Consider the following 25,473-nt stretch of genomic DNA (forward strand, 5'->3'; position numbering starts at 1 on the left):
AGGTCCAGAGAGGTGATTCTGCCACTTTACTCTGCTCTGGTGAGACCTCACCTGGAGTATTGTGTGCAGGTCTGGAGCCCTCAATACAAGAAGGACATGGACCTGATGGAGAGGGTCCAGAGGAGGGCCACAAGGATGATCAAGGGGATGGAGCACCTCTGCTACAAGGACAGGCTGAAGGAACTGGGGTTGTTCAGCCTGGAGAAGAGGAGGCTCCGGGGAGACCTAATAGCAGCCTTCCAGTACCTGAAGGGAGCCTACAGGAAGGCTGGGGAGAGCCTGTTTAGAAAGGCCTGTAGTGACAGGACGAGGGGAAATGGCTTCAAGCTGGAGGGGAACAGATTTAGATTGGAGATTAGAAGGGGGTTCTTTACTGTGAGGGTAGTGGAGCACTGGAACAGGTTGCCCAGGGAGGTGGTTGAGGCCCCATCCCTGGAGATATTCAAGGAGAGGCTCGACGAGGCCCTGGGCAACCTGGTCTAGTTGGGGGTGTCCCTGCTGACTGCGGGGAGGTCGGACTAGATGACCCTTGGAGGTCCCTTCCGGCCTGGGAAATTCTATGATTCTATGATTCTATGAAAATGCAGTGACAGGACCAGAGGCAGTGGGGACAAACTGAAACACAGGAGCTTCCCTGTGAGCAACAGGGAACACTTTTTTACTGTGAGGGTGACTGAGCACTGGCACAGATCGCCCAGGAACTTGTGGCGTCTCCATCCTTGGAGATACTCAAAAGCCATCTGGACATGGCCCTGGACAGTGGCTTAAGGTGGCCCTGCTTGAGCAGGGGGTTTGAGCCAGATGACCTCCGGAGGTCACTTCCAACCTCAAGTCTTCTGTGATTCTATTTCACATAGAACAAATGTTCACCAAAACAGTTAAAAAATAATATAAATTTTCATATTAATACCTCCTCCACATAGTCATGGCCCACTGGCTGGACATCACTTTGCAAGGCAGCAAGAGTTGTGGGAGTCACTGGTTCAGCTGCTGTGTCTGGTTTTGCTTCCTGTGTTTGTACTGTAGCAGCAGGAGTTGCTTTAACACTTTCAGCTGATTTCATTTCTTCCAGTTTACTTCCTGTTGTCTGAAGCTTATTGCCACCTACACATCAAAAAAGTTAAATCGTTAACTTCCATAACATGAGAATGTGATTACATGTGATGTGCAAACTAAAGACTTTATTTGCAAATATCAGTGCTCTGGACAAAGCATTATCAGTCTTTTAAGATTAGTTAAACATATTTTAAATGCAATTAAAGATTTGTAAAAATAAGTTTAACAACATTCAAGTTATTTAAACACTTATGTTTTTTATTTAGCAAGAAATTCTTTTGCTTTATGTGCTTGCAATTTTCTTTATCCATTTTACTGCTTTTTCAAAAGAGATGGGACTGAACTGGAAAAACTCAGAAAATGTCTTTTTAATAATCTCTTTTGTGTCATCAGGTTATTTTTCTTTTTGTAAATGGATCCAAAAAAGTACTTTAAAATCTTATAATGTTGGTACTATCAAAGGCAACACACTCTCAGTGTTGCAACTGCATAGGTCTTTCCTTCAAGAGCAGGATAGCTTAGTGTGGAACAGCTGCTTCCTGTCTCTAAATGTCTGTCTCGCTCATTTCAAAAGTTTCCATTGTCAGATTTCCAGCGTTACAAGGATATTTCTGTTGCCCAGTTATCAACTGCCAATCGACTGCAGGTTGCCTTAACAGCCCAGGCTGTAAACTGAAATTAGGACCAACTGCACTATAAACTGCAATACTCCAGCAGCTACTACATAAGAATCCAAAGGTGGGAGGATTCTGTAAGAAGGTGGGAGAAGCCACCAAGAGAAGCCAGGTGGAAACAACCAGGCAGAAAACACCATAAATTTTGAAGCAAAACTTTTATATACATTCTAATTTTCACCTATCAGTAATTCTCTTAAAAACAACAGTTACTCATGCATATAATTAACTAAATACATTTGTATTTGCTGCACTAAGTCTTAAAAAAAAATTACAGAATAGGTTAGGTTTCAAAATAAAGACTGACTTCTGTACTTGCCAACAAAGTTTATTTTCGGTGTAGATATTTTCTTTACAGCTATATTAGCAGCTGTTGCAGATGTTTTGTTGTTGGACGCAGTGTTAAGTGGTGTGTTTGCCGTGGGAGTAAGAATTTTCACTGCAGAGGATGCAACAGAGGAGTTCACAGTACTGCTGCTAGTTGCTATATTCGAAGCTGAGGCGGTTGGTTTGGAAGCAGATGTGGATGTTGAGGAAGTAGCTTGGGTAACCACATTTGGTTCAGTTGAAGGAATGGGTTTGCCAAGTTTTGTGTGCAACTTTACTACCTAGAAGAATAAAGAGCGATTCATAGCATGATCTCCCTGGGCGAACTATAAAAAATTACGTAACACAAACATCACTGTAACTAAAAAAATCAATATAGCTAAAAAGTCAGCTACTGCTTTTTTACGAAAAGTTATCTTGGGGGAGAAAAAAAAAGAAAGATGGACGTGTAAAAGCTCTTGTCATCTGTAGCAAGGAAATAGCTAATAGTTATCTCACACTGCTTACTTCAATTAGAAATTCAAACATTTACTCAAAAAGCTGTGTAGATGAGAACAGAAAGCAAATAAACTCACAAGTCAGCACAACTCAAGAAAACATCTTGCACAAACTGTTTCAACATGACTGCTTTGTTGGCTTGTGGCTTTTTACTCTCCCTCCAAAAAGTGTAGTACATTGAACTATTTTGGTTCCAAATAATATTTGTAAATGAGTTATTTAATTCAGATTCAACAATACTGTCTCTTTTGATCGCTGTATTTTAAGACTACTCATACTGAAAAAATTTCCAGGTTACCTAGCAGAACTGAAAAGATTTCTTAGGCAAAGTTTTTATTATTTTTTTTAATAAAAAAGCAGAGACATCTGCAGAGACAGTGAAGGAGGATGCAAGAGGCATATTTCAGAGCTCTTCAGTATCTAATAGAAAGAGAAGAGGTACATCTTATTCTCAGAAGTAGTAAGCACAGACTTTCCAACAACATGCTTGAGACAGAATAGTACTTCTTTTTGGTGACAGCTGACCATCACCTGAGAAGGCAACGTATTTAGAACATACGAACTCTACACGCAAAATCGAAACTAAAGACTGGGTTTGAAAGCAGCAGTAAAAAAAAAAATACTGCGAGACATGCATTTGATGCAAACACACATATACAATCATGATAAGCACACAACCCTAAATACACCTTTCTTAGGTTTTTGTTCTTAATTTTTTAAGTGTATTCCCCATCAGAATACAGACAAATTAGTGTCACATAATACTAGGAATTTAAGTTCAAGCAACTCTTCAAAATTACTCTCTTCCAGCAGAATGCACAACATTCTTCAGTGCCCCACAGCAATAGAGTCCTTTGAGATTTCACTTTCACACTGATGACAACCAAATTAGCAGTGGTTAGCAACTATGTGTGAGGAAGTGAAAGCTACATCCAAATATGTAAGGATAATAAATACTATACTCCATATATCTATGGAGTAATTGGGCACAATCCAGAAATTTAATGGCTCTACTTATTAATGAAAGAATGAACACTTAGCAACTCTATATAAATTATAATTTTTGCTCTTGTACTAACAAAAAATTATATTGGGAAAATTGTTTTAAGTCTGCTATGAGATTTAGTTATATCAATAGAAACAATGTTACTGATGCCACTTTGTACAGTGTTCTGAAACACAGAGGTATAAAAGCTGACTATTTAGACTGTATTTATTACTGTCATTAATTGTTACTGTTATTAATCTATCCAGAGTTACAAGGAAAATCTGTAATACCTAAACAAACATTCCACAATGCCATTGCATTTACTATTGTAAATATATTTAAAACACATGTCATGGGGGTTCACAGTGCAGCACCATTCTCTATTCCAGAATTCCCACCTACCTGCACCTAAACAGGAGGGAAAACATGCTTAACAAAAGTCTTCCAATCATACTCATTATAAAGTCTAATACAGGACATTGTTCCTTGCTCCCATATGCCAATTTTCTTTGCAAGAAAAACCAAGGAGTGATGTGTAATAGTCCTGTCCCTCGGCACTGACTCAGCTTACGGTGTCTCAAAAGTGCACCAAAAGCTCAACAGCACCAGAGAAGACAAACGTGAAGAAAAACCTTGAAAAGAGTTAGGGGGCATCAGTGTGCTACCACATGTCGCCATCTAACTCCACCCCTTCTTCCCACAATTTTCATACTTTCCTTAATACATCCTCTTCTCACTGATGCCATGGCAATATTTTTCCCTCTTTAGTGAGCGTAAAGATAAGCTTGAAATAAAAAGCAGAACTTTAAACAAAATAATTCAAATTATATTGTTTCTGCATATTTTGTCCTTTCTAAGATAAGAAAAAGCAATGGGAAGAAATACACAACTGACTTGTATAATACACGACTGACTTGTATAACAAGAGAAAACTCTTACTTTCTGATGCTTGGCTCCACGGATATGGGCAGCATAAGCATCTGCCCCTGTACAAGACACATCGCAAAGCTCACAGCGCAACTGATTCTGGGTTCCACGAGCAGAAGTGCTGCTGTTATTGGTGTTCTGGGAAGCTTTTAATGCTGCTTCTTTCTTTTTGTGTTTCTGGCCTTCTAAGTGTTCTTTATAAGTCTGTTTAAATAAACAATAAACACACAATAAGCTTTGTAATGTTCATTCATCATTCACGTGAATACATGTAATACAGAACACAGCATAAAAGACACGCTTTATATATGAAATACTTCCAAGAAATCAAACATTTCTTCCATATGACATCTCCAAGGCATTAGCAGGCCATTTCTAAGATCAAGAAATTTTCTTCTCCACCACATTTTCACTTTTAGGTAATTCAATATGGGCTTTTCTCCTCTAACTTCTCACTTCCTCAGTCAAGTACTGGTCAACAGATACTACCACTGAGAACTTGGTATGAACAGGAAACTGCAGTTTCCTGCATTGCATTAAATTATTCTTGATTTTGAATTTTCTTCAAACTATAAGACCACAGTGATCAACTATATTTGGAGAACTAAAAAAAAAAAATTAATTCAAAAAGAAAGTATTGCATAAATAAAGCTGTGCTAACAATGAAATGCAGAAGTTGGTATTTGTTCCTATACCAACATTGGCAATCTAGACAGCAATCAGAGAGGGTGGGAAATAATGACAAATTTACCTAAAGAGTAAGAACTGTTTAGCCAGACACACACATAAACACTCTGCATAAATCAGTATCTATTTTCTACATGCTTGTACCCACTGTGAAACAAAACTGGGACACCGGAATACAATGAAGAATAAACTTTCAGGCTTACCATTCACAAAATTTATATAATTCCATAGTTTCAAAATAGTATTTTTAAGAAGGTTGCTATGTTAAAAAAGCAAATCGATTTCAAAGTTTATAATATTTCTGAAGCGCAAAGCACAGCTGAAACTTCTCTGTACAAGCTCAGGGGAGGTATCTTTTGGTCTTCCCATAGGAACTCTTTCTATAATAGCGCACATTTTCATTTAATTATTCCTTCAGTAGAAGTACAGAATTGGGTCTTCAAAAATTAACAAATATTCTTAAAGGGGTCAGGTTTTTAGCTGCAGAAATTATGACTAAAGCGTATAGCAGAATATTACATAATACAGATACCTGTGGTCCAGCACAGCTGATCTTACAAACATCACAGTAGTGGATCTGGGGCGGTTTGGGAGGTTGTTTTGGTTTCAGTTGCTTATTTTGGAATGGTGCCTTTTTAGTAAAGGTGGTCCCTGTCCAAGCAGCTGTTGCAGCAGCAGCAGCAGCTGCTGCCGCCGCCTGTTTCTGTTGCTGCTGCTGCTGCTGGTAATAGGACGACGCAGCTGAATACACTGCGGCTTCATAGCCAGAGTAAGAGGTACCTCAAAGATCAAAATAAAATAAAAGTTACTCCACCGTACATCATGTATCAATTACATAATACACTAATTCAAAACACGTTGCATAATACAGCTGGGGGAAGGGCAGGGGGTATAAGCATTTATTGAGATCTTGTTAGGAAGCCAGAATTTTTCTTGATGTTTCACAACACACAGATACATAGCTACCAATTGTATCAGGAATATATTTGATTTTAGACACATCTTTGCAGACACACAATTCTGTTAGATATATCAAAGCACCCCTAAAGAATAAGTGAAATTTCCTGGAACATCTGGTAAAACCCACTATGATGTAACAAGAATTTTAATAAAAGATTTAACAAAGGCCACTTGAAGTAAGCAGTCTTCCAGAACCAGATTTGCTGTTCAAGTTCCAAAATGGCAAGGAGGACAGACAGTATGTAGAGGAAGGGGAAAAAAACTGAAGATAAAAGACAGAATGGGTAGTGATGCTACACACTATTTCACTGATTTAAGTTGTCTTAGTGCATAGAAGCTGCGTGCCTGCTAAAACCTGGCTACCTAGCCCTTGATTTCTAGTATCAAAGTTGAATAAATCAAGGAAACTGGGCTTTCATACCTTCAAGCCAGTTTTCCCATAAACTTTCTACATCTATTGGTTCAACTACTTTAATTCTCTGATCAGGATTTTTTAATTCTATTTTAAATTAATTTTTAATTCTATTTACTTCTATTTAAATTCAATTTTAATTAAAAATTTAATTTTTAATTTTTTTAATTCTCTATCTCAAGGAAGTCTTAAAATCCTTTTTTTTAAACAGAAAACAAAACAAAATGTTCAAGGTAGCTACAATATGCCAGTCAACATCTTCTCATCTTTTAACTACTTTTTGGATTTCTAATGTGTGAAGGAAAGCTTTTACTTCAGCACTCGTCTTCCCATTTTGAGTCACGACAACCCCAACTTAAAAGAACTATATTAGAGTACTCCTCTCTGTCACTATAACTGCTGTTTTATGGCAGCATGCTCTCTTCCATTTTGCCTGGCTAATATTTGTGCAGATGTAGATAATATCTGTGTGGATGTGTTTCCTTATTTTTTCTATTCCTCACCTTTTCTCCCCAAACCTTACAGTAAGTCACAAAACATCGTGCATGTAGCAATGCCAACACTTTGTATATTCTTATATATAACAAAACAGGCACAAATAAACTAGAGGGGGAGGTGATCACCCCCTCTACTCTGTCCTGGTGAGGTGCCACTTGGAGCACTGTGTCCAGTTCTGGGCTCCCCAGTTCAAGAAGGACAGGAAACTGCTGGAGAGGGCACAGCAGAGGGGTACAGAGATGCTGAGAGGCTTGGAGCACCTCTCTTATGAGGAAAGGCTGATGGACTTGGAACTTTTTAGTTTGGAGAAGACTGAGGAGGAATCTGATCAACACCTTAAAGGGTGGGTGTCAAGAGGAAGGGGCCAGTCTTCTTTCAGTGGTGCCAGATGATCTCCAGAAGTCCCTTCCAACCCTATATCATTCTGTGATTCTGTGATCAAACCTTTTTTTAAAAATACAGCAATCTAAATAATGATTTAACTGGTCAATATTTCTCAGTAGACTATGATGTAATTGAACAGGAACTGCTAAAATCCTAAGTATTTAAAGCTTCCCTTGTAACAACTGCCAAGATCCCAGAAACGTAATATGCAAAATTCTTACCAGAGTAAGTAACCGCTGTTGTACTGTACGTTGCACTTTGAGTATAGGATGGAACAACAGTAGCTGCAGCTGCTACTGGTTGCACAGTAGAGGATACTGGATATATAGAAAAAGTAGTTGTTGCTGGACTTGGAGTTGCAGGTTTTATAGCTGTCACTTGTCGTGTTTGCTGAGCTTGGGTATACTGAGTTGCCCCTTGGCTATATCCTGCTTTTGGAGCTAATTAGGACAGAAAAAAGAAGTGTACAAACATTGATATGTTTTAGCTGAGAATGCAAACCATATTAAGTGATACTTAAGAATATGCTGGGGAATCAGCATGGCTGAAGTCACAGTTATGGACGTGTAGCATTTATCACACAACCTCTTAATCATGTCATAGCTCACACCACTAAGCTTCAGATTTATTTATTTATTTTTAACTGTGCTGCCATGTTTTTAAAGAACATTCTCATTCAATGGTTTTACTAGAATACACTAAATCAAAGTACACCTACACTTTACTATAATTACAGGGAAAAAAAATAAGTAAAATTTATGCTTTGTAGCAATCACGATACCAATAATTGAAGAACTACATATATTAAGTAACTAAAAAATTAAAGAGTCTTTCTAACATCCGAACCCACCATTGAGTATATGAACATACTTCAACAAGGTTTCTGGACAAATCAACAAGAAGTTATCCTACAAGTACGTTTTGAGTGTATTTAGTAACAATCCAAACCTAAGAGATAGTAATGTCAATTGGCATTGCACTGTCAATTATGGCAATGTCACAACAACATTCAAGTTCTGGGTGCAGCAAATTTTTCTATACATTGACAGAGGTACAGGACAAAACTAAAAAAAAAGAAATCTGGATAATGTGAAATATTAAAAAAAACCAAAACCAAAACATTTTTAAGGTACTAAGGTAGCACACAGATGGTGTATAATGAGAGCAGCTTGAATTCTGCCACCCACCTGTCTGGTAGTACGATTCAGCTACTGAAGGTTGAGGCTGGGCCGCAGCAGCCACGGCCGCCGCAGTCGCTGTTGGCTGTTGGTAGTATTGTTTGCTGTCATAAGCTACAGCTGGGGCAGTAGATCGAACATAAGAGTAGGAATCCTAAAATATTCAAAAAAGAAAAAACAGCAAATTTCTCTTTTAAGTATATAGCTGGATTAATCAAAGTCATTAGCAGAGTGAAGGAAACAACGGATTTTCTTCTGGTCTACTAAGGTAGATTTAAAAATCATTCATAGATACATAGATACATACATAGATACATAAATATATGGATTAAAGAAATAAAATTTATGTTTATAGATATTTCAGGCCTGAAAACAACCCTGACTGTCCTTTTCAGCCTTAATACAGGGATTAATCTCAGACAATTAAATCCCTATCCCTACCAAGTTATTTTTGTTATTGAGAAGCACTACTCTCACTAATTTATCATAATGACTGTATCAGATTACATGTCTGTAAAATATGAAAGCAAAAAAACATCACAGATCTCCACAAAAAGTAAATTTTGTGGAGTAAAAAAAAGTAAAAATTTTCTCCACAAAACCACAATTAATTCACAAGTTTGCAAACATGACCCTACATTGGCTTTAAAAACCCCATCGTTAACAATACTTGTTTTAGCATATGAAAGTGATACTTTTAAAGCTTTCTTCGGTTTGGTGTATGAACTAGTTCATTAGAGAGCCACATCTATTCTGTAATGGCAAGGCAAATAGCCCCTTCGCCACCTCCAGAAGCCAGAGGACAGCTAGTAAGCTCACAAGGGGACGGCCTCTCATCCTCACCATATTTATGGTAAAGTGTAAAGAGTAAACTGAGAGGTAACAAGGCATGAACTACGGAACCTGAAATGTATAAAAATTCTTTTTTATTTCCCAGAAATACGACAATAAAATCTCTTTTCCATCCAGCCTCTGTAAATTGGAATTATTTTTATTAATTTAGGGGATTCTCTTCTCTGTCTGGATGCACCTAATAACTGACCTCGAAATTAGGAGTACATGTGCTACTACTGGAAAGCCTCCTACATTATGATTCACTACCATATGCAGCAAATGATCAAAGCTGTACAAAAGAATTGAGAACATGCAGCAACAGTATAGTCCTTTTAAACAAACCAAAGTACTAACTAGAATCTAGATAACGCCTCCATAAGTTTAGGACTGAAAAGTTAATAAAAAATATTAAAAGACATATTATTTCAACATTGAAGAAGAAAACAAAGAGTCCGTCTTTCATAAAACCTGCAATCACAGGAGGTTAGGCAGTGATCTCACAAAGGGTACCCAAAAGGTATTTCCTCTCCTAGAGCAATCTTCTATCCTCACATATCTGGTGTGAGAACTCCTGTAGCACCCCAGCATCTGGCAAGGGAACTACTTCTACCTCCACTGAAACTCTTTATTGGAACATTTTTTTCAGCTACAACAGTTCCGTGACCCAGTTTACTGTACTCCACTCGAACATTTAAGCTAGCTGAGACAAGACAGTACTACTAGAGCCTGTTTAGAAAGGCCGGCAGTGACAGGACGAGGGGCAATGGCTTCAAGCTGGAGGGGAGCAGATTTATATTGGAGATTACGTGAAAGTTCTTTACTGTGGTGGTGGTGGAGAAGTGGAACAGGTTGCCCAGGGAGGTGGTTGAGGCCCCATCCCTGGAGATATTCAAGGTGAGGCTCGATGAGGCCCTGGGCAACCCGGTCTAGTTGGGGGTGTCCCTGCTGACTGCGGGGAGGTCGGACTAGATGACCTTTGGAGGGCCCTTCCGGCCTGGGAAATTCTATGATTCTATGATACTGTCTTCACCAGTAGTTTCACAAAATCACTTGGAAGCAAAGTTCATTGCTTACTGTGTGAAGGTCTCAATCTTAGCTCGTGCAGCACTAGTGGATAATCCTCCACCTGGGCCATACGAGACTGCAGTCACGTCACATTGTATCAGCTTTCACTAATAAGTAATTTGAGTTGTACCCAAACTGCGATTCATAGAAGAAAAAAATATAAATATCATAACATCCTCTCACCCAAATAGGCCTCCTCTTTTTAAAGTACCATTTAAAAATCATTTAAAAGGAGTAATTATTTTTTTTTTTTCGGAACCCACCTGGTAATTCTGCGTAGTGACAGGAGGTGGTGGTGGTGGAGCTTCTTGTTGCCTCTGTGTATAACCATAATCCGTAGCCGTGTGTGCTGTAGGGTAGCCACCATACGCTGCGGCTGTTGCGGCGGCTGCAACGGCTACGGGAGCGGGCCTGGCCACCGCCACCGTGGCTGCTGCGGGAGCGTAGGCCGCCGTAACGGTGTGTGCGGCCACCGGAGCCTGGTGCACGGTGTAGCTCGCAACTGTCGTTGGATGGGAATAGGCTACACCCGAAGCTGGCTGCTGACTGTAGTAGAAAAAGACAGGGAGTAAACAATCAGATTAATCCCACATACTAAGCTAAGGCCTACACATTTCAAAATCCCAGATCTGGTTAATACTTGTCTGTTCTACAAAGAGACCCTGAGCAGCTAGCTAGCTATGCATACTATGCATTTAATTTTGAAATTTCTGTGGCTGCACATGCATCATGCAGCTAATTACTTTCTTAGCAATGCGGGCATTTGTGTTGTTTTTTTTTTTTTTCCAAGCAGTGGAACACAAGTCTTTCATTCAAAATAATACAGAAGTCTTAAACCGCTATCTTTTCATGACTAACAGGTTTTTAAATGCTTCAGTAGTTCTTATAAATAAAACTGACAGACCTGTCAAATTAAGAAAAATACTACCTCTCTGAGAGCTTATTAATGACCTGCACTTGCAGGAAGGTTTTGGTAAAAGTTGCGCCAGGGGAGGGTTAGACTGGACATTAGGAAACAATTCTTCACAGAGAGAGTGGTCGGGCATTGGAACAGGCTGCCCAGGGAGGTGGTTGAGTCACCATCCCTGGCTGTGTTTAAGAACCGTTTCGATGTGGTGTTGGGGGATATGGTGTAGGGGAGAACTAGGGTAGGGGAGATGGTTGGACTCCATGATCCCAAGGGTCTCTTTCAGTCCAGATGATTCTGTGATTCTGTAAACTATATTAAAGCAAGGAGATTTTAAAGACTTCCATGAAAATTAGCTCAGAACTTTTACATTTAAGGTAGAGGCACTTTAAAGACACACCTCCGACATGGAACTTAGCCCACAAAAGTTTAGTATCACAAAAGCTGGCCCCACTCTCTCATATGGAAGTCCACTGCCTCACAATATGAAGTGTCAAAAGAACAGAGTCAGATGGAGCAGGAAGACTGCTACCAGAGCTCTGCCCATCTTCCAGGCATGTGCTGAGACTAATCTGCCTCTCTAAAATTTGCAAGTATGACATTAATAAGTGCCTATTTACTAAGATTGAGTAAATATTAACAGTGGAAATAAAAATTGGTGGTTTCAAAGGTTTAGTTATTCAAACAGAAGCTAATATTATTGTTCTATATTGATGTGTAACTGTGCATTATGATCAGAAGCTTAGAATATTTATTTTGATTTGTAAACAAATAAAGTGAACTGGGCAAAATATCACTATCTGGAACAATGATATGAAGTGGGGATTGAGTGATTTTTCTGAATTTTTTAGTACTCTTCCTGCACTGTTGTTCAATAATACTTAAGAATCTCTATAGGGTTTCATATCTCCATAGCACTATTAAAAGATAATTCAAAACCAATTCCATGCTTATCAAGGAGGTAGTATCCCCTATTTTTCAGAAGAAAAGAGAAAAATGAAATCTCACGCAAAGCAAACATACTCAGTGACACAATGGAATTACAGTACGCTTATGCTTAAAATCCAAAAGGACCAAGTCACAGTATTTTTTCCTGATGTCTGCAATAGTCTTTCTGACGTAATTACCAGAAACAAAGCACCTTTTACCTATACAATTACTTCTGCAAAAGACATTTCTACAACTCTCTTGGTGTTCAGTAATTTTTATTTACTTTTTTTTAGAAAAACTGATTTTGTCATTTTAATCACAGCTGAAGCCATTCACTTCAATCTATAAAAACAACATTGTTGCAGCAGAAACAGAAAAAATTTTATTACTATTGAACTTCCATGCCTGGACTCCACCTTCTTCCCATTGTAGGCCCAATTGCTTAAAAGACCACTTGCATTCCATTCAAATTAAATTCAGTTGTGAGCTGTACTCATAACTATGTTTCATTTTATTTTCAATTTCTTAGCATAGCAGTAGAAGGAAAAGACCTAAAACACATCGATGTAGCTCCCACAACCACTTGAAACAATTCCCCCTACTTGACTTACGTATTCTCTGTATTGACAATTTAAACTGAGAAACCAGGAATTTCAGGAAGACTATTCTAGGATGTTAAAAGAGAATGACATTCTATAAAATGAGGCTGCACTGTCACATAACTAACAGTATAGAAGTGAAAAATATCCAGAAATTCTGAGGTACTTATCATTCGTATTTACTCAAAACACATTAAATTGAGAAAACAGCAGACTGTAGTTGAACATACCAACAATCCACTACGGCCAACAAGAAAAGTCTTGCTTCACCCTATCCCCAATCTTATCCTTCCCCCCATCCATATCCCAAACCTGGCTATGCCATCCTATTCCAGCCCTGCTGCTCGTTCTGCTACTTATCAAGCTCTTCAGTGCATTGATTTAACTCATTAATCTAGCAGAAAATGATGAGAATTTTTTTTTTTCTGGCTTCATTTCTAGCATGGTAAAAATCTTAGAAACACCAGAGCTTAAAAAAATAGTCTGCCGAGTGCCTGAACCCACATAAATTATACATAGGGAAAAAAATGGGAGGAAGAGAAAGACTGGGGGCCTGTCCAGGAAGCATTAACTTGCTCTTCCAAGTTTCAAGAAACTATGCTTAAATTACTATTAAAAATACAACGCAGGCCTCACAACACACTACGAAGTAACAGTACCAGTTAGTTTATCACAGAAAATGCTGTTGTTCTCAGAATATATATTATCAAAGTTACGTGACAGTTTCCAGTATTTAATATTGTGAATATGATCATTATCAGCAGGACTATTAACAAGATTCTGGTACAGACAGTTCCATTTCTTCTGTGCTATTTTTGTATCAAAATTCTTTATCATGGTATAGAATTAACAGCCCAAATCATTTGATTTTTAAGGCTAATACAGTTCTATGACCATGTTTACTTTAGCAAACCTGTTCCCCTTGCTTCTGCAACATCATGCAGAGCTAGTGATCGAGTTTGCAAGACTGCAAGAAAAATACCCTAGAACTGTCTGCTTCTTCCTTTTTAAAAGCTATGTTACTTTATTGTACAGAAATGGAGACATCTTTTCTAAATTTATGACACTTCTTTTTTTCCCTATGCTCATACTGAAAACCTCTTAACATTAGGATGACCAGGCACTTTCACATAATTAATTTACATAAAAAGGCTTTTGTGCCAACTTCTTCATTTAACTTACAGGAGTTTTTATCCTTGTTTGGTGATTAGTGCCTCATCATATTTGCTGAGATGAACTTACCTCCTCCTAGATTATTTTGCCAGACTCCCTATTCCCCTGATCTTCCTTGCATTTCACCTGTGCACCTATACTAGTATTACCCACTCTACTTTCTTGACCACAGACGGCAAGAACCAAGTGCATCATTTCAGATTAAGTTTCTGCTACGCTACTCGGTCTGTTCCGGTCTTTTTTCCAAACAATCTAGTTTCTTCAAAGCAGCTTCTTGTAAAGTTACTTAGGTCTGACAGTATTTCCCTTGCATCAAACATTAGGACATGCCATATTAATATAAATACTAAATAAGACTCAGAACCAATCCCTAGGGAACTCCACTGCAATTACTCCTATTTGACAATCACTCTTCTAATTCTACTAACTACCTCCACCAGCTTGCTCTCTACAATTCTTTTACTAATCTCTAATTTAAGTAGTAATTTTCCATACTGCACCACATCAAGTATTTCAACTTAGACCCAATAAATAAGACTTACAAAGATTTAGGCACGTGATCAAGTTATTAAAGCAACAAAGACATACTGTATATGTCAGCTGAGCTATGGTAACAAACCACAGGCATGTTCTTCACCACAACAAAGAAAGTAATTCAGTTTAGTTTAATCCTCCAACAGAGTGGGAAGAAGTTGAACCAAATTGCTCTGTGTGTTCCATGAGCTAAGAACCTGCAGCACAGCAGACAGAGAAGCTAACTCTGACCTGGTAACAGCCAGCTTTCATTGCAGATCAATTCTTCTCTTCCCCTCAACAAATTATAGTATTCTTATTAGCACCTTTGTGTTCAGGGAATTCAGCTCTCTTTATATGAAAAGATATTCAGTCCAACTGGCTTTATTAACCAGGTGGAGCTTAAAAATCACAGAATAATTTAGGTTCAACCAAAAACTTGCAGGTCATCTGTACTAACACAATGCTCAAATCAGCTAATTTCAAAGTTACATTAGGTTTCTTGGGGCTTTGTCCAGTCAGGTTCCAATCATCTCCAAGAATGGAGATTGCAAGACTGCTCTAGACAATCTGTTCTAGTGTTTGAGCACCCTCATTGGCAATACTTTCTTCCTTGGTTTATAAAAGCTTCGGTTTCAAAAGCAAATGAGCTCTAAACCAACATTTACTTAAGGTAAACCCAGTTTGTGACCATTCAATTCAATGGAACTTCATATTATATTTCTTACAGTGTTTTAATTTACTCTCAAAATAAATGTCATTCTTTGATTTAAGAAGTTATGGGTGAAGGACTTGGCAGCTTCAAATAGTACTCTGCTGTACTGCTGTTGCATTAACTCTTCTACCAGAAAATTTCATTCAAAAATAATGTATTTTATTCATACCACACCTGTTTACTTAGCTAATCATAATAGTAAGTGCTTCCCCACCAAGCTGACTTTGATTTCTATTTTCTAGGAACAACACGTTTTCTTCAATGTTCACGTTCCAGCTCAGATTTCTATTTCACTGCGTTTCCACTGTCCCAGCCAGAGCCAGTTTACAGTCTACATGTTGCACACAATCATTCCGCTCCAGGTTCTGTAGATGTTTCAGCCAACTACAGAAGGTCATTTCCACTCTCTCCCTACCTGCTTTAAATTGCTATTTCCACATGCTCTTTGCTTTCTTATCCCAAATAAGCTTGCTTCTATTCAGAAGTTTTCCACCGCAGTGTATTACTAGCTTGTCCTCGTCTTCCGCATCACAAGTAACCTCCAGATCCAGATAATTAATTCTTTATTCACAATTATTGTATTACAGTGCATGAGAAAAGTACTTTTGGTAAAACATCTTTGGCAAATCTTTGAATAACACCTATTCTAACTTCTACTGACACTAATGATGGGAAATACTAATCTTTCTGATGCATTAGTATCAGAACAAGTGCCATATATCATGAAACACCAGTACGATATTAAACCTCTTAGATAAGACTGACTGTTGTGAGCTGTGACCATGTATCTTTCTCCACAGTAATCTCCAGTCCCACGTCAATCTGATTTTCTGGGGGGTGAGGGACCACATTGGCTCACAATCTTGAAGAATTCATCCCATATAGCTGTGTAACGCTCAGAACTATGAGTCTGAAACAGTGTAACATCTAAAAAATCTTTTTCTCATTTGCAAAGTCTCCACTAAAACTGAGGCATCAAAGAATCACCAAGACTTCCCTGCCTAATTCTACACCACAAAATCTATTAAGCTATAGTACAGTTCTTACAAAACACGTAATTCTAGGTAGATACTTAGCCAGGAAAACTCCAGCCTGAACACTTATATTTGTCCAAGTTCTATTAAAACTATAGATACTATAGAAACTATAAATAAAAAATATTTAGATTATTTCTTACTCTAAAACATACTTCTTGCAGTTGTTTTTTTTTCCCCTCCATTTAAAGAAGTGATTTTGAGGCTAGCTTAGCTCAACATTTAAGGTACTCTTCAAATAATTTTTAAAATACAAATATCTTGAACTAAAAATAATCCCACTAATTAAGACTTATTTCTTGAATTCTAACTTTTAAAAGCATTTGAATATTTTAGCATTAAGAAAACCATATTTGTTGAGACCTATCTGCCAGATTTCTCAAAGTTACATACATTATTCCATTAATAAGAGAACAGCAAAAAATACAGTTTTGAAGTTTTTCTTTCAGGGATGTGAAAATTGAAACAAGTACAAGCTAACTCTACAAAAACTGAAAGATGCACTAGAATCTGCTGTTTCCACAGATGCTAACCTAGGAAGAGGCACTACTGAATAACTGGTCAGGTGAAGTTTCAGGTGTGTTAATGGAACCCGAGCAAAGAAAAACCAGCAACAACAACAACAACAAAAATCAAGTGAGCTTTTTTCGTCCTAAACACACTTGACAATACACAACATAAAATGGTGAAATGAAATATCACACTACAGTAAGCTATGCTTTAAAAGTAATTCCACTTCTGTTTTTCTAGAGTTTGTCACTCACTAGGGGCATAAAATTCTGGCAAAGACTGAATATATTTTTTTGGAACTTTAATGAAAACTATTATTTCCTGTTATTACAATCTTGTGCAACAAACACCACTCCTAACGCAATTCTGTAAGAATCCAAAGAGAGGCCTGAAGGCATGCAAATGTACAATCCCCTCCTGAATTGCTACATTTCAGCACCTCCTAGTAACATATGCTACGGTTTAACTACATAAGGCCTAAAAACACAGTTCTTTGTAGCAATTTTTAGTTTCCCTTCCTCTTCCTTGTTTCTAAAAACATCCTTCCATAATTCTATTTCAAACAAAAAATACCGATTGCTACCCGATTCCCCCTCAGCCTTCTCTTCTCTAGGCTAGACAGTCCCAGCTCTACCAGCCCTTCCTCACAGAAGAGATGCTGCAGTCCCTTCATCATCCTTGTGGCCCTTTGTTGGACTCTCTCCAATATGTCCAGAATTGGATACAGGACTCCAAGTGTGGCCTCACCACTGCTGAGCAGAGGGGAAGGATCACCTGCCTCAACCTGTTGCCATATTTTGGCCAGTGCAGCCCAGGACGCCAATCGCCTCCTTTGCCACAAGGACATACTGCTGCTCATGGTCAACTTGGATGTCCACCAGGATCCCCCGGGTGCTTTTCTGCCAAGCTGCTTCCCAGCTGGATGACCGCCAGCATTATTGGTGCAAGGAATTGTTCCTCCCCCGGGCAAGACTTTGCACTTCCCTTGTTGAACTTCATGTGGTTCCTGTCAGCCCATTTCTGCAGCCCATTAAGGTCCCTCTGGCATGTCAGCCACTCTCCCTAGTTTCATGCCATCACCAAACTTGCTGAGGGTGAAGGCATTAAACAGAAAAAATGCTAAATCTGGCAAGTTCTCTATAGAAGGAAATAAACTTCACTAGTATGGAAAATTGTATGAAATTCTTAACACATTCTGTATTTCCTGCCTTAAGCTACTACTTTGCTTTTCTAGTACCAATAATGCAACTACACTTTAACCTACCATGGTGGCATTTTAGTAGCAGACAGAATTTTACACATAATTTAACATCCCAGAGTTAGGCCTGCAACTGTCAATCCATTTCAAGATTACAACTACAAAGGACTTAATAGAAAAAGCTTCCCCAAGTGCTCAGCTCCTGAAGACACAAGCCTGCTGCAAATTTCACCTAGTTGGCAGACTACCTTCCCAAAAATGACAAAGGCTCCCTGATTAGTGAGGCACCTTTTCTCCCCGATTGCCATCAAATGCAATACTGGCACACAGCCCATGTTAACATGCCTAGAGCCCCTTACTGCCTTTCTCATGTTGGCATACATCCTTTGAGAGCGGGACCTCGCTGATTTGAAAATAAGCCTATCAAAATATTTTTAGGAAGCAATAGATTACTGGAGGCTTCTTGTCTACACTAGGTAAGCTAGAACCGCATGTTTAAGATAGCACTTAAGACTTAATTGTTGAACAGAAGAGAATTAGCACCACACAGCTCTATCGCATCCAGTGAAGTCTCTTTTACTGAAAATGTGCACGCTTTAAGATGTGAAGCAACTCAAGATAGCATGGGCATAAAATTCACAGAAAGGAAGTATTTGGAGTTTTTATACTATGATATAGGTACATTCATCCCATGATAAAACTATGATTACTTCCATTTCCCATGCATTTTAGCATGGATTGCATATAACACAACACTATCAGATGAGTAAGTGTTTTTCTCAGCATAAGTTTAAGACTAGTAGTACATTTTCACTTCAGAATAAGCCGTAAGTCTACTCAGTATTGTCCTTTTCTTCATGTCATCCACCTGTACAAGTCTGAATTATGTTCAGACAAGCTTGGGATAGTAGGCCTGTGTGAATTACAGCCTTAACGTCTCTGACTGAAAGACACAATACTTTTGAAACCAATATCTAGTTGAAGAAGAGGTGTCCTGGTTTCAGCTGGAACAGAATTAATTTTCTTTCTAGTGGTTACTGTGTTTCATATTTAGTATGAAAGGAATGCCAAATGTCAATGCATATTGCTTCACTTTTTGCCAGGTGGTGGTTCTATTTTTCAAGGACTTTTTTTAGCTTCCCAAAGAAGCTGAGAAGGAGCCTAGACAGAATGACGGAATGGCCAGTGGAATATTCCATACCACAGATGTCATGCTTCGTATGTAAATGGGGTTTGGGCAGGGGACAGGTACTTGCAATCACTGCTCAGGACAGTGCCAGTTCACCAGGCAGTGAGAATGATTTCTGTCATCATTGTTACTGTTACTTTCCTTTTCTCTTATTATTCCATTAAACTGTCTTCATCTCAACCCATGAGATTTTTTTTCTTTTCCCTTTCCCCACCTTTCCTCTTACCCTTCTGGCAGGAACAGAGGGTAAAAGAGCGGCTGTGTGGTCCTAGTTGCTGGCTGGGGAGGTAACTGGGGCAGGCACTAAAGCCAAAAGTAAAGTTAATTAAAAGTATTAGCAAATGTGAAAAAAAACCACCCCCAAACATTTCTCAATAGCCAATGTAACCAGCCACAGCATTTCACCTTCCTTTGCTGTTCTGCACTAGCCTGGAATATCCTGTAACACAATGCACTGCACTTGAATGCCAAACCAGCTATAATTGCAAGAGTTCACTTCCATATGGCTGCCCAGAAGACTGCATCTTAAGGTATGAGGGCTGCTGTGGACTTAAAACTGCTAGAATTGCACTTCTCTGTGAAGGCTCATCATACTTTGTGATATTCATGCTACTTGAGGGCAATTCAAAGTTAACAAATTACTCCTAACTACCCAAGAATCTCCTGTCTCATTAGAGCAGGGACACTGCATGAATGTGGGCATCCTCACATTCCAATCAGACAGCTTTAGAATAAAAGCATTAACTATGCCTCTCTCCATCACTGAATCAGGAATGCTAATATTTTTTACACATGAAAGACAAGCAATATTAGGTTCTTCATTTCAAACTGAATAAACACACAGTGGTTCAGGTGACCTACAGAGCACACAAAGAAAGAGAAGAGGACACCAAATTCTATACTTATTTCAGACTTGTAAATAGATGAATGAAAACAGTTATGTAACTGTTACAGATGAAGTTTGCACAGCATGCAGGCTTATAAACTTAGGCCCTAATACCACCACTAGCAGAAAGCACAAATTGTAAAGGCATTGCAATATACAGAGAAATCTCCTCTATCAGTATTTGCATAATCTAATGCTACCCTCATTAAGTCATGGCATTATTACTGGGTAGTAGATGCAAAGAATTTTGAATGAGCGGGCAGCAGGAAATTTTATGCAGTGACAACACAGAAAGGAACAAGAACACTTCTAATCCATTATTTACAGGTTTAAAGGGCACTTAGCTCTTTTGCTGCCTTTGATTAAATATGAAACGAGTTACAATTTCAAATGTGCTTTATGAAAGCTAGTATTTATGAAGTAATAAAGACAGACATCTATCCTCTTTCTTATCTAGTCAATTCAGGGAACTATACTGGTTACAGTGTTAAAACAATCAATACGTTATCAACTCAGGCACCCACTACTCACAAGTTCCCAAATCCAAGATCTAACATCTGAGCAGCTGCCAATCTGGCTTTTTAAATGCTTCAAATATCAGTATTTAATGTTAAGACTATATTACTTGGACAAATTTTAATTTATCCTCTCTGTGAAGGATGAGAGAGTACTTAAATGATCCACCATGGCCATACAAACTACAATCACTGGGAGACAATGATCTCCAACACCAATAACAGCTTCACCTTTTCAGCTGTTGATTTAAAGAAACTGTTTCCTTGAACCAATCGGTTCTAATTTGTTGCCCCTTCACTACTATTAATGCAAATTAGAATACTGTCATAGACACATAAGACTACCAGATCAGGAAGAATAAGGCCTTCTACAGAGAGCTGAAAACAGCCTCACAATCACAGGCCCTGGTTCTCACCCTGATATTTGCTGGAAAAGCTACACAGCCAGGCACCCACAGTTCAGGAGGACTCTGAAGAGCATGTATGTTAACTTTTTGATAACCAGAGAGCTGGTTAACATTCAAGAAAGCTCAAAATTTCTTACGTCCCTACTAGTAAGAAATAAAGCAAAGGAGGCAGGATACCTGCATGGATGAGCAAGGAGCTTCTGGAAAAACCCAAACAGAAGAAGGAGGTGTACAGAATGTGGAAAAGGGGACTGGCCATTTGGGAAGAATATAGAAATGTTGTCAGAGTATGCAGGAATGCAACGAGGAAGGCTAAGGCCCACTTGGAATTAAACCTGACATGGGATGTTAAGGACAACAAGAAGGGCTTCTTCAAGTACATCAGCAGCAAAAGGAAGACTAAGGGAAATGTCAGCCCACTGCTGAATGTGTTGGGTGCCCTGGTGACAGGGCATACAGAGAAGGTGGAGTTACCAAATGCTGCCTTCGCTTCAGTCTTTACTGTTGAGGCTGGCCTTCAGGAATCTCAGACCCTTGAGGTAAGAGAGAGTCTGGAGAAAGGAAGACTCCCTTGGTCAAGGACGATTGGCTTAGAGATCACCTAGGCAAACCCAACACCCACAAATCCATGGGCCCTGACAGGATGCACCCACAAGTGCCGAGAGAGCTGGCAGATGCTACTATGAAGCCCCTCTCCATCATCATTATGGAAAGCAAGAGAGGTGCCAGAGGACTGGAGGAAAGCCAGCGTCACCCCAGTCTTCAAAAAGGGGCAAGAAGCAAGAGCAAGGAAACTACAGGCCAGTCAGCCTCACCCCCATCCCTGGAAAGGTGATGGGACAGCTCATGTTAAATGTAATCTCTAAGCATATAGAGGAAACCAATGCTGTTGGAAACCGTCAACATGGATCCACCAAGAGGAAATCACGCTTGACCAAGCTGATAGCTTTCTATGATGGCATGACTGGCTGGGTAGACAAGGGGAGAGCAGTGGGTGTTGTCTACCTTGACTTCAGTAAGGTTTTTGACAGTCTCCCTTAACATCCTCCTAGGTAATCTGAGGAAGTGTGGGTTGGATGAGTAGACAGTGAGGGTGGATTGAGAACTGGCTGAAATGCAGAGCTCAGAGGGCTGTGATCAGTGGCAGAGAGTCCACTTGGAGGCTGTAACTAGTGGTGTCGCCCAGCAGTCAGAACAAGGTCTGCTCTTGTTCCAGATATTCATCAGTCACCTGGATGAGGGGACAGTGTACCCTCATTAAGTCTGCTATGATACAAAACTGGGAGGAGTGACTGACACACCAGAAGGCTGTGCCACCATTCAACAAGACCTAGACAGGCTGGAAAGCTGGGTGGAGAGAAACCTAATGAAGTTCACCAAGGGGAAGTGTAGGGTCCTGCACCTGGGGAGGAATAACCTCATGCAGCAGTACAGGTTAGGTATTGACCATTAGCAAGTTTCCTGCTGATACCAAACTGGAAGGTGCTGTTGACTCTTTTGAGGGACAGGAGGCCTTGCAGAGGAATCTAGATTGGAGTACCAGACAATGATTAACTGGATTAACAGCCTTCCTGCGAGGAGCGGCTAAAGACCCTGGGCTTGTCTAGTTTGGAGGAAAGGAGGCTGAGGGGTGACCTCATTGCTCTCTCCAGCTTCCCAAGGAGGGGATGTAGAGAGGGAGGTGCTGAGCTCTTCTCCCCGGTAACCACGGACAGGACACTTGGAAATGGTTCAACGCTGCACTAGGGGAGGTTTAGACTGGACATCAGGAAGCATTTACCAAGAGGATGGTCACACACTGGAACAGGCTTCCTAGAGAGGTGGTTAATGCCCCGAGCCCATCAGTGTTTCAGAGGCACTTGGCCAATGCCCTTAATAACATGTTTAACTTATGGTCAGCCCTGAAGTGATCAAGCAGTTGGACTAGATGATCACTGTAGGTCCATTCCAACTGAAATAGTCTATTCTATTCTTTGAAATTACTTATGAGAAACTGTTTATACTCTCTTCTTTCTGATGCAAAGTTTGGGATATTTTTCCTTCATTTCTCCAGCTGAAGTTTTAACAGTTTAATACTTTGAGATACTTTTTGGTAGATTTATGAGGCTGACATATGTATTAACTATGCAGATAAACATCCATTTGTTTAACTATTATCCTGGTCTCTAAGAACACAAGAATTTTATTATTCTATAAACTGTTACTTGAAATACTAGTAACAATCTTAGAAGACTTGTTGCAATATTCAATCCTTTACCATCTTCCCCTGACACCACCATTTCTTTCTCAAATATACTGGAGTGGAATATATGTTTTGTAGCACTCTGTAAAAAAGCTAAGTACCTGCCAAGTCTGCTTAATGAAGATAAGCTCCCTTTTAGACATTTTAAGCGACTTCTGTGTTTTCTGTTCAAAATATTAAATTAATTCATATGAAAGGACTGTTTTAACATTGATTGCTGTGTCTCTTCACTTTCAAATATGGTAAACATACCAACCACACTTTTAGAATATAGAGTCTTCAACTGATAACAAATGAAATAGTATCTTGCACTTGTGAGAGTAAAGGAAAAAGCTTCTGTCAATCCCTTTTCCCATTTTCTCAAGAACACATTTAGGATTAACTACGAAGACAAGTTTTGAACTTGAATGTTATTCCAATTATACATTTTTATATTTAAATTCAAACACAAATTTCAAATGAGTTGTTCAGGTTCATAAGTCTAGAGACCACCTCAGCTCCCCCCAAAAAGGAATAATAGTTTTAAAAATTCATCCCCACTTTAAAACTATAGACATATGATCTCAGTTTATTATTCACTTAAAGATAATGTGCTTATTTATTAAAAAAACACCAACCAAACCAAACTATTTAGAGACTCCTTTATACCCCAAGAAAACACAGTTTTAAATTTCACTGTAACTGTCAAGTAAAACATAAACATACTGCAAACACCTAATCTTAAAAGGACTAGAAGACAAGCTAAGTTTAATCCTCTATTAAACATTGGAGCAAATGAAATTTAGTGTACTTTTCATCCATTTCTAGGAAAAAAAAAAAAACTAGATAGAAAGAATAGATTGGGAGTCATTCCAAGACCTCCATAAAAGCTTATATTCCTGAAACTATGTCAGGTATGCAATTTTTATTAGCTAGTTAACAGCAGCACACATCTGCATTCATTTATTAATAACCCCTCATATATTTGCTTTATTCTTCTGTTTTTCCCGTTAACCAAGACTTAGGAGTTAAGGAAAGTCTTGATTACAGATTATGAAACAAGTAACACAGATTCAAATGTGGACTTCAAGATGCTACTCCAATACAAGCCAAAAATACGTAGATGTTCCTTCATGTATCTAGTTCTCGGCAAATTAAGTAATCTGATCTCAGAAAAAGTGAGATAGTAGATGCTACCGATTCCTTTTTAACATTCTGGTGCACAATTTGGATTCACAAAAACTACAAAGATACAAAGACTTACGGCAGTGTGTCTATACGAGACGTACAGGTACGAGTATGAGCTACAGGTCCCCGAGCTCCACTATAAGCCATCAAGTGGATATCAAAGTAAGGAAATCTTTTTAAAGGGTGCCTGGCCCTGGAAGTATCTTCTCTACTTTCTTAGAGACATTGATTACAACATCGCTTGAACGGAATGAAGTCACCAGTATTTTCTGGTGCTTCAGCTCTCCTCTTATCCATCCAGTCCCCCACAGGTTGGGTTCATATAATTCTAACCTATGGTCCTCCCACACTGCCATAAGTGGGGGCAAAGACTCGGGGAGCGAGTCCCACCTTCCCTGAAGGTGCAGGAGGAGAAGGGCCCGGGGGCAGCAGGCAGCAACTCGCTGGTGGTGTTGACTGCAAGTGGCCATTTTAATTTAAGGGCCTTGGGACCTGATGATGCTGCCGATCCTCCTCCTCCTCCTCTTCCTCCTCTTCCTCCTCCCCGGTGCCCAGCTCCACCTCCCCACCCTCACACCACCGGGGGACGGAGGGGAGGATAAGAAAACACACCGGCGGGCGGGGCGGATAAGCAGAAGGGTCGCAGGCACAGCCAGCCCGGAGGAGCGGGGTGCCGACGCGGCCCCGGCTCGGTTAGGGGAGCAGTCCCCAGCCCTCCCCCCGCGGGGCCGGGTGATCCGCACCAGGCACCCGGGGCCGGAGCGGGGAGAGGGGGGCTGCGGGCCCGGGCGGCGGGAGGGGCGGGGCAGGGGCGCGGTGGTTACCTATACTGGGCAGCAGCCCCGCTATGGGTGAATCCAAAGTAGTTGCCGGTGGCCATTTTGGCATCTTCTCCCAGCCGGCTGGGCACTGTGGCGACGATAACCAAGAGGCGGCGGCAGCGGCGGTCGGGGCCATGACAGGAGGCCCGGCAGGAGGAGGAGGGGGAGGAGACGGCGGG

General features: G+C 39.7%; 1 protein-coding gene across 1 annotated transcript in view; it reads right to left on the reverse strand.

Moving 5' to 3' along the window:
• Nucleotides 1–25,430, reverse strand: part of ZFR (zinc finger RNA binding protein) — a 68,695-nt gene extending 43,265 nt beyond the window's left edge. The window contains exons 1-8 of the mRNA XM_014953959.1: nt 25,298–25,430; nt 10,752–11,034; nt 8,599–8,743; nt 7,633–7,851; nt 5,690–5,937; nt 4,483–4,674; nt 2,038–2,338; nt 911–1,104 (exon numbers count right to left, since the gene is read on the reverse strand). Of these exons, the coding sequence (XP_014809445.1) occupies nt 911–1,104; nt 2,038–2,338; nt 4,483–4,674; nt 5,690–5,937; nt 7,633–7,851; nt 8,599–8,743; nt 10,752–11,034; nt 25,298–25,353 (1,638 nt within the window). The 5' untranslated portion in view covers nt 25,354–25,430. The remainder of the gene's footprint in view (nt 1–910; nt 1,105–2,037; nt 2,339–4,482; nt 4,675–5,689; nt 5,938–7,632; nt 7,852–8,598; nt 8,744–10,751; nt 11,035–25,297) is intronic.
• Nucleotides 25,431–25,473: the final 43 nt, after the last annotated feature.

This window comes from Calidris pugnax, unplaced genomic scaffold (genome assembly GCF_001431845.1).
Source record: "Calidris pugnax isolate Ruff unplaced genomic scaffold, ASM143184v1 scaffold178, whole genome shotgun sequence".
Classification (NCBI taxonomy): domain Eukaryota; kingdom Metazoa; phylum Chordata; class Aves; order Charadriiformes; family Scolopacidae; genus Calidris; species Calidris pugnax.